Source organism: Lycorma delicatula, chromosome 3, assembly GCF_047948215.1.
Source record: "Lycorma delicatula isolate Av1 chromosome 3, ASM4794821v1, whole genome shotgun sequence".
Taxonomy (NCBI): Eukaryota; Metazoa; Arthropoda; class Insecta; order Hemiptera; family Fulgoridae; genus Lycorma; species Lycorma delicatula.
In genome coordinates, this window is record NC_134457.1 from 142139352 (window position 1) to 142149650 (window position 10299).

The 10299-nt window shown below is 28.6% G+C and overlaps 1 protein-coding gene across 1 annotated transcript; it reads left to right on the forward strand.

Annotated features, from left to right (window-relative positions):
* The first annotated feature begins 3156 nt into the window (after positions 1-3156).
* On the forward strand, positions 3157-10002 carry LOC142322064 (tubulin alpha-1 chain). Its single transcript, XM_075360709.1, has 4 exons — positions 3157-3315; positions 5829-6051; positions 7598-7899; positions 9111-10002. Exons 1-4 carry the CDS (start codon positions 3313-3315, stop codon positions 9933-9935), a joined length of 1353 nt encoding a protein of 450 aa, XP_075216824.1. The 5' UTR covers positions 3157-3312; the 3' UTR covers positions 9936-10002.
* The last annotated feature ends 297 nt before the right edge of the window (positions 10003-10299 follow it).

A 10299-nucleotide genomic window follows, 5' to 3' on the forward strand; every position in this document is an offset into this window, starting at 1 on the left:
CTGATTTTACATTAAAGTTTCTTAAAATAAAGAAAGAACGGTATAAAAAAACAAACAAATGAAGCTTATAGCTAAAATGAAATTGCTGCAGTAATATAGTAATGATCACACACGCGTGTAGGCCTGTGTTTATTCGGATAAATTGATGACTGCAGAGAAAGTTTGCATCTTTCACTTTGTTTAAGATCTCCTTTCTCTTATTTCCTTTAGCCTAGATTTTAGTTTAACATTTAGTTAAAAAAAGTTATCTCATCTTCAATCGTTAAAAAAAAACATACAACCAAAATTTTTCAATCATTGAAATTCTTTATTTAAAATAAAAACCTTCGTTTAACCTTCATGGTACCAAATAATATTATTCCTTAAGAGTATAAAAATTAGAAAAAAATATATATACATCCTTACACAATTTGTTTTAAAATTAATAATTTAAGGAACATCTGCTAAACATGGATATAAAATATTATATTATAGTAAAAAAAACTGTTCCTAAATGTTTAGGAAATTTAAATTATAAATTAATTTTATTTTACAAAATTAGAAAAATTTCATTCAGCTTTATAAAGATTATATAAAATGTAGGCGACAGCATTTAAATTGCTATAAATATTTTTAAAATATCTCCAGTATCTATTAGATGCCGTAACAAAATGGTTACAGAAGACCCAAAATAAAATAAAAATCACTCCTGAAATGAAAACACTTTCAAGAATAACAAGCATTCTGTTCTAGGCTTGCTAAGGATGTTGAGGAGTAAGGTAATTTCCTGTTGATTTCATTATTGAACCGACTATAATGTCACGTCACCTTGCTAAACCCATTTAAAAAAAAAGAAGTGATATACATCTTTACAAGTGAAATCTTTACTCTACTCTCCACAGAAACTGGATGTACAGTGAGTAACTGGGTGTATAGCACTCTCAGGGAAAGTAACTGACTGACTAGTGTCCCTTGTACCTCAAGTGTTTACATCCACTGTTACTGTAAGAAAAGCTCTGATGATGAATTACAGCAATAAATTGATTCTTTTTTATCTATGTAAATAGAAATGTAAATGTTCGTTTGTTCAAAATGTTAAATCTCCGAAAGTTCTTCACCGATTACTTTGAAATTTTGAGACAACGTTGCATTCGAATACGCGCTGTTTTTATTTACCTACTATTTATATACCTAAGATGTCACATCAGTAACAGGTAAAAAGATGCTTTTGTTGAAAAACAGCGATATCTGTGGGACGTAAAAGCAACACACGCTATACTAAATAATTAAAATTCCATTTCAATGTTTCCGATATGTGTGTCCGCTATAGACTAAAAAACTACTGGATCTATTTAGGCACGGGGAAAAATTGAGAAAGGGAAAGAGGGAAAAATCGGAAAAAGGAAAATCGAAAAAGGTAAAAACGGAAGAAGGGGAAAATGTAAAAATAAAAAAGGGAACACGGGAAAAAGGAAATGGAAAGGGGAGAGGAGAAAAAAGAAAAGGGGAAAGAATATAAGGGAAGAAGAAATGGAGAAAGGGGGAAATGAGGAAGTGAATACATTAAAAAGGAAAGGTGGGAAAAGGAAGAAAGGGTAAAAGAAAAAGGTTAAATTTGCGAAGTTTCGTAATGTTTTATATATATTATATACTCAAATCTAGTAATAGTGAAGCATTGCCGGGTCTGCTAGTTGTGAAATAATATATTTCACTATAAATCGATTCTAATTATTAAGGAAAAATAAACCATTAATTCTGTTTAATGGTAAAGCATATTAATAAAAAATGATTACAAAAATGTTTTTTTATCCAATAGCAACAAAGTAATAAAGGACAGTATACTAAAACTGTGCTTGAAATTAATTTATTTCCATATGGGATTTTTATGTGTTTTTTTTTTTTAATATTTGCATTGAACTTTGAAGTAACTTGTTTATGGTGGTTCAGTGAATAAAAAAAAACTGTGTTATCATATAGTATTTATATTTCTATTATTGTTAATCGAGTTAATTTTTTTTTATAATTCGACATTTTTTCTATTTTATTAAGTAACGGAATACTGTGATAACTGTAGTTTTATTCAGCTTATCACTCCATGTCGATAAGGTTTATAAAGATAACGTAAACTATTATTAGTTTATTATTTATTACGGCACTAGTTTATTTTATTATCATTAATCACTTACTATATTATAATTTTTTTATAACTAGCATATTTACTAGTTACTAGATTGTTTATACTAACTTATTATTTATTTATTGGATGTTACAGTAGAAATAATGATGACTTTTGGTGCTCAAACGTTCTCAGTTTTATAAGAAATTTTAATTAAAAATGCTTAATAATTAAAAAAAAAATTAATACATTTTTTCCAAATTTGATGCAATGATTTCAAAAATATATGTACAGATGTTGGAATACACGTGCATTTCCTACATCGTGAGAGTTGTTAAAAGTATGTATAGTTTAATAGTATAAAAAGTGTTATTAATTTAAAACTACTGATTTTTGGCGTCTCAATCTGTTCATAAATCACCTCAATCCCAACGAAAGTTTAATAAAATTTTGAAATTGTTTACTTGTGGGCCTATTTAAATTTTAGGTTAATCATAAGACTTCTGGAGGTTCGTTTTTTACTGTAATACGTTGTGATGCTACGTTATAACCACAATACACTGGTCAGGGTTTTCAATACACATGTCTTATTTAGATATGAAGTAACTCAAATTCCTTTAAAGAAAAATAATGACGGCACAATATGCAAAAAGGTGTTTTAGCGTCACATTTTTAAGCGAGTAAATATATGGAAGTATTTTCCTCTTTGTTACAAAATGTGTAACTAATAAAAATAATTTCTGTAACAATATAAATAAATTAGTGTAACGTACAATATATCTTTAAAACAAATTAAAAAAAAGATTTTGGTAGTAAAATGTGTTTTACACGCATTCAAGATGGTGTCATGGTCAATAGTTAAATAAGATATATATATATATATATATATATATATATATATATATTTTTTCTAATTCGGTAGCTGCAACCTCTTGCAGCTTGAGCTGGAGCTGGAGAATTCTAAAGATCTCCCCTTCAAGAAGAAAGCAGGCGTCTGAAACCCACGTAGCAGCCGCGCCCTTTTTACATCACGTTCCTTTAACCAATCAGAACAACAGATTTCATGCTGTGGGGAAACGTTATAAAAGCAGTTCCCACAGCGATCCGTCCATTGTCTACTTGGGAGTGACATCATTTTAGTCGCGTACCAACACAGACGTGAAGTACTCAATTTTGTATTACATTTTTTATAAGTTTTATAAATAACTTCCATCAAAATGGTAAGTACCGCTAATATTTATTTATTTTTTTTACTCGTTTTATTTTAATTCATTATCTAATAATTTAAAGAGAAGTAATCGTTGCTTAAATGTATTAAAAATTCAAACCTAAAGACTACAATTATTTGAGAAATTAATTGTGAATGATTAATCATAATTAAAAGTCACCAGTTGAAAAGTTTTATAAAATCTGTTTATTTTCAATATTAGTTATTATTATTAATACATATATTTTGTTAAATCTCGCGTTAAAAAAATGCATAAGTAGGCTGTAGGCGTGAATGTTGTTTTTTACTGGCATACTGGAGCAAGCAAATAGTAAATGTATCTTGTAATTCTCTTTCAGAGAAATATTATAAAATATTTTGCCTTTCGTATTTTAGTATGTAGTTCATATAGGTATTGCAGGAGGGTAAGTTTTTAGGTCACGTAGCGGTAACTACATCATAGTGAATACCGGTAATTTGAAAGGTATGTGTAACCTTAGTAAACCTAAAATTAATGAAAATATTTTAACTTCAACAAAAATAGTTTATACATGATTATTCAATGAATCGGAATAATATAAAATTCTGGGTATCGTATAGTATTTCTATCTATTATTGTTAATCGAGTTAATTTTTTATGGTAATTCGATTTTTTATAATTGGGTCTCAATCTATTCATTAATCACCCCAACTCAATGAAAGTGTTAAAATTTTGAAATTTTTCTCGTAAGCCTATTTAAGTTATAGGTTAGTCATAAAAAAGGCTTCTGGAGGCTCGTCTTTTACCGGAGTGATGTTATAACTATGCTAGACTATACACGTACATTTTAATTTTTGGTTGAGAATTTATCCTTCCTCAATTATCGAATAAATTAGAGCATATAATTAATGGATCTTATCGCCCATGTCGATATACTTAGTATGTTGCTGTTTGGTAGGAGTTTTTAAATTACAATTCCAATTGAACAAAATATCCGCTGAAGGCCTGAAATGTACCGGAAAAGTAACCGTACAGAACGTGTAGCCGGTGCTACATGTGCCCCTGATTACAGTATCATGAAACTTCCGAAAGCAATAGTCTAATGACCAATAAATTGCTGCAATTTATTTATTTATACTATTTCCAGTAATTAATGTGTTTCATGTCATCTCATGACATTCATTTCATAAACCGAATAGTTCTAAATAATGATTTTAAATTGTTTATAAAAATAAACAAATCTGTTATGATGTATGATGATAGTTTTCTATTTCTTTAATTACATTTTTAGAAAAATATTTTTTCACTTTTGTGTATGAATTTTATATATTGAGTAGTTTATTGATTTATATCAATTAAATTAGAATCGAATATTCAGAATGATATAATGCAGCCTTTTTAGAATAATTCATTCTCAAATTTATTTAATTAGAATGTAGTAAAATTATCCTGTTTTCTGTAAATTATTTTACTAGTCTTAGTAATTTGCTGTTACGTTCTAATCTGTTAACTACTTAAAATTAATATTAAAATTTTTTGTGTATCATTCTAAATAATAGCATTGAAATATCTGATCTCTGTCAATTTCTCATTCAGTTCTTTATTGCAGCACTGTCAAAAATTAATATAATTAATTAGCATCTTCTTGTAAATGTATTGACTAATAAAAATTAATTCTGAAAATGTGTAGTGGTTTGATATTTGTTTCAAATGATGTTATATTAATTAACTTCAATTTTATTTTTTAAACATATAAAAAAGTTTTAAAAATTGTTTGTGGAATTTGTTGAATATATGTGAAATCCAGTACATGTAATTATGTATCCTGAATATTATATAATGTAAAGTTTACTGAGAAGAATTAGTTAATACAGCTAAATGGCTTCAAAAAATACTTAAAATATTTTTGTGTTAATAGACTGTAAAGTTTAATAAAAAAGTGTTGTGACCAAGTGGGTTAGAGATTAGATTAAAATTTGGAAATTCTTACCTCATATGTTCTAAAAACTTTAATATTGGAAGGACAGGTAGAAGTGAGAAATTGTGTAGGCAGGCCACGTTTGGAATATGTAAAACAAATTGTTAGGGATGTAGGATGTAGAGGGTATACTGAAATGAAACGACTAGCACTAGATAGGGAATCTTGGAGAGCTGCATCAAACCAGTCAAATGACTGAAGACAAAAAAAAAATTGTTCCAAAAAGAAATAGTAAAATTGGTTTTGGGTACTTTATGTTGAGAGGTTAGGTTTTCTATTCGTAACATTTTTAGAAGTCAAACCTTTACACAAAAAAATTCCTGTTATGCAAAGGTTGTTAGTGTAAACTGTTACCTATATATGTAACGTATAATATTCATGATTTTCATCAATTGCAGAATTTAAATTTGTTCATTAATGATTATTTTTTGCTGTGGTTTAAGTGAGGTAAAGTTTTATAGCCTTTTTAAACAAATAATTTATTTAATGTGCATTTCTTTTTTGTTTTTCATAAATTATAATTAATTTTACTGTTGATTAAAATTTTAATATAATTCTTATTTTTCAGCGTGAATGTATCTCAGTCCATGTCGGCCAAGCTGGTGTACAAATAGGAAATGCATGCTGGGAATTGTACTGTCTGGAACATGGAATCCAACCTGATGGTCAGATGCCATCAGACAAAACTATTGGAGGTGGTGATGACAGTTTCAACACATTTTTCAGTGAAACTGGATCTGGCAAACATGTACCTCGTGCTGTCTTTGTAGATTTAGAACCAACAGTAGTCGGTAAGAAGTGATTTTTTTTTGTGATCAAATATAAGGATCACACGTGTGTTCTGACCTCTTACTTTACCTCCCCCCAAACTGCTTTCATTATTTCCTTTAACTTTTCTTTGGTCCATCCACTTTGTTTTCTTTTCTATTTCTCTAGAAATTTAGATTCATCCAAGAGTTTACTGAAAGATTGTCAAAAATGATTTCTTTGGAAATATTTTAATAATTTTAGCTCTATCAATTTCTTTAAACCTCGAAGAACTCTTTTCTTAAAGTTTTATAGCATCTTAATTTTGCATTTTTGGCAATTTTTATTTGAATTGTTTTCTTGTTAGATGATTAGCCAGTTCCGATTTTTGTATTCTGGTTTTTATTCCTTCGTTTTCTAAAATATTCGGGGTAATGACAATAGTTAATTATTTAAATATAAATTATGCATTATTTTATTTTTAATAACTATAGGCTAATTGATCATTACTGCTACTTATTTTTTTTTATGAAAGTATGCAAATTGAATTTTGTAGAGTATAAAAAATGGGATTTGAATCCAAAACCTTGTGATTGAAAAATGAATGTGGCACTATTTCACAATGGAGATTGACAGTAAATAAAAAGAGGCTATCCTAAATCATAAATATCCATTTCAAATTATTTAAAATGTTGGTATTTTCACTTAGCATGGACTACTTATTTTTGGAAATTAGCAGTTTATTGTATGATTTTTCATTAAAATTTGATCTATTAAAAAAAAAAATATAAATTGAAAACAACAAACTGTATAATCTAAACAGGTTAATAATGCAGTTGTAACTGTATCCTATTATGGGAGTTCTGGGGTTCAGTTAGGGAGGTAACAAGGTAGCTCAGATTAAGCTAGTTATATGATGTGCATCCAAGCTTAGCCAACAGTGTTTTTAAGAATGTTATTATTTATGCTAATTATTACCCATGTTACAGGCCACTGGTGATTATTTAACCATGTCTGTTTTAAGAACATTTATTTATAGAAATAATTGTAGTTCTATAATTATCATAGGTTCTGCATCTATGAAATTGCTATTTTTTTAGAATATAATTTCATAACTATTCATATCGTTAGTAACTCTATAATTTCTTTAGTGCTCAGTAGTGATAAAAAATTTGCCAAAATATGGTTATTTTGGTAATTTGGTATTATGTGAAGCCCGATTATATCAGAAACAGGTCTTAACAAAAAGAAATACTTTTTTCTGTTTAATAAAAAAATAGCACCATAGTAGTTTTTTTTTTTAGGTGTCCAGACGCAGCAGAGTGAAAATCAAAAAGTCATTCTCTTCAGTTGGTTTTATTTAATTTGCATGTGTTTTAATATCAAGAAATTTTAATTCATTATAATTTAAATGGTTAATAAATATGATGTGGGTCGTAAGTGCTGAAAAACAAGCTTACAAAGTTATAATTGAATATATTTAGTGCAACCGACTATGCCTACTCTTCAAATTTGTTGAGAGAAAGCAAAAGTCTACTACTTATGATATATTACTTATAGAAATTCTAATCTTATTTATTTTATTTACAGATGAAGTAAGAACTGGTACTTACAGACAGTTGTTTCACCCAGAACAGTTAATTACTGGAAAAGAAGATGCCGCAAACAATTATGCTCGTGGTCATTACACAATTGGTAAAGAAATAGTTGATTTAGTTTTGGACAGAATCAGAAAATTAGCTGACCAATGCACTGGACTTCAAGGATTTTTAATCTTCCATTCTTTTGGAGGTGGTACTGGTTCAGGCTTCACATCTTTGCTCATGGAAAGATTATCAGTTGACTATGGAAAGAAGAGTAAATTGGAATTCGCTATTTACCCTGCCCCACAGGTAATTAATTTTATGTTATTGGTGCACACACACACACACACACACATACAAACTAAAGAAATTATTGAACCGTAGTGTGCCTTAGCCCTTTCCTTATTGAAAGTAGCTAAACTCAAATTTTTGCTTTATTTTTACAAAGTATCTGTTAAAAATTCCTACTGAACTTCCCTGTGTAATAGTAGTTCAAATAGCTGAGCTCACAAATACTTGATTTTACCTGAAAAGATGTAAACTACAACTTACAACAGATAATCTTTAGAAGTAGGTGTTACTATGTTGCAAATTTTATCTATTAGTGTATTCGGTACTTTCTGATTAAACGGAGGCAATTCTAACACAGCGCAACTGTTAGGTTGAGTATGCAAATAAAGGCCTATACTGTGTATACATGTTTGAGTTTTTTTTATATAATAAATATAATCTAACCAATCTTAACCTATGCTCGCTTCGCTTGTTAGTCAAGGTTAGCGAGTAAAGCGAGCGTAGGTTAAGTTTGGTTAGATTAATATAATCTAGTTTGAGTTTTTTTTAAAAACATCATTCTTCCTTCTGAAAACCAGTGACTTTAGTTTTAATACTGTGCATTCATTCATTAATAGTATGTAGACTATTTAAAAAAAAATTTAGAATTATTTATTCTTTTGCTATTATTTTCTTAACAGAAATATTTTTGTAATGCGAATCATTACAAAAATCAGGAAAGTTTTCTATGAAACATTTAAAGCTAAAATAAATAAAGCTATAAATTCAGATTTATAACCTACTGAAACTGAAATAAGTTAAAATGCTTATATTAAAATCATTGATTTGCGTTACATCATGGATTGTTTTTGAAATGCAGTGTATGTTTTTAAGATATTTATTTATGATTTAGAACAGTATTTTTGAAATATATTTGTTTTTTTGATAGAATATTTTTTTTCTTTTGTATATAAATAGAATAATTTTTTCATTTCTGTTGAAAATAATATTGTTTGCATTATTTTTCTTTGTGATATGCTGTAAATGTGTATAAGTTAATGCTTTTAAAGTAATATAAACGGAAGACAACCTACTCTTTTAAATTTGTTTTTGAAATTAATTAATTGAATTTAAATTGTTTAATAATTGGATTTTTCTTACTTACCAATAAGGTAAACTTCATTGGTTTTTTTTCACTTATTGTTTTTTTATTCGCTAAAAAAAATAATTTTTACTGATGTTTATTTCAGGTATCTACCGCTGTTGTTGAACCATACAATTCAATTTTGACCACACACACTACTCTTGAACATTCTGATTGTGCTTTCATGGTAGACAATGAAGCTATCTACGATATTTGCCGAAGAAATCTTGATATTGAACGACCAACATACACAAACCTGAACAGATTAATTGGCCAAATAGTTTCATCAATTACTGCTTCCCTACGATTTGATGGTGCTCTAAATGTTGATTTAACTGAATTCCAGACTAACTTGGTTCCTTACCCTCGTATCCACTTCCCTCTTGTCACATATGCACCTGTCATTTCCTCAGAAAAGGCATACCATGAGCAACTCTCAGTTGCTGAAATCACAAATGCATGTTTTGAACCGGCCAACCAGATGGTAAAATGTGATCCACGTCACGGAAAATACATGGCTTGTTGTATGTTGTACCGAGGTGATGTTGTACCAAAGGATGTCAATGCTGCTATTGCTACAATTAAGACCAAACGTACCATCCAGTTTGTTGACTGGTGTCCAACTGGATTCAAGGTAGGAATCAACTACCAACCACCAACTGTTGTCCCAGGAGGTGACTTGGCTAAGGTACAACGTGCCGTTTGTATGTTGTCCAACACCACTGCCATTGCTGAAGCTTGGGCTAGGTTGGACCACAAATTTGATCTTATGTATGCTAAGAGAGCTTTCGTGCACTGGTATGTAGGTGAAGGTATGGAAGAAGGTGAATTCAGTGAAGCTCGAGAAGATTTGGCTGCTCTTGAGAAAGATTACGAAGAAGTTGGAATGGATTCAGCTGATGGAGAAGGTGAAGGTGCTGAAGAGTACTAAATAAAATTATTTATTTTATTCACAAAATTCCTGAAAGATAAATGAAAATAAATTTTTGAGCATAATATATTTTTTTAAATTTATTTATTTACATCCTTAAATAACATTCTATGTTTTTTCATATAAATTTTTGGGTGTTAATTAAATGGGAATATTTTAAGTTGGCCCTATCTTATTAAAAAAGACTTCCACTTGAATAATTAAGGAAAAAACATTTTAAATTTTATGAATCTTACTTTGTGAAACCTTATAAATTTAATTTAAAAAAAAATATATATATATATATATATATATATATATATATATATATAATTAAAATTTTTGACTTTAAAAGTAATGCCAAATGCACATTTTTACTTATTTA

Excerpts from the sequence above, each read along its gene's own strand:
- LOC142322064 (XM_075360709.1), top strand. Across the intron at positions 6,052-7,597 it reads TTTAGAACCAACAGTAGTCG|ATGAAGTAAGAACTGGTACT; the intron begins GTAAGAAGTGAT and ends TTTTATTTACAG. Across the intron at positions 7,900-9,110 it reads CTATTTACCCTGCCCCACAG|GTATCTACCGCTGTTGTTGA; the intron begins GTAATTAATTTT and ends TGTTTATTTCAG.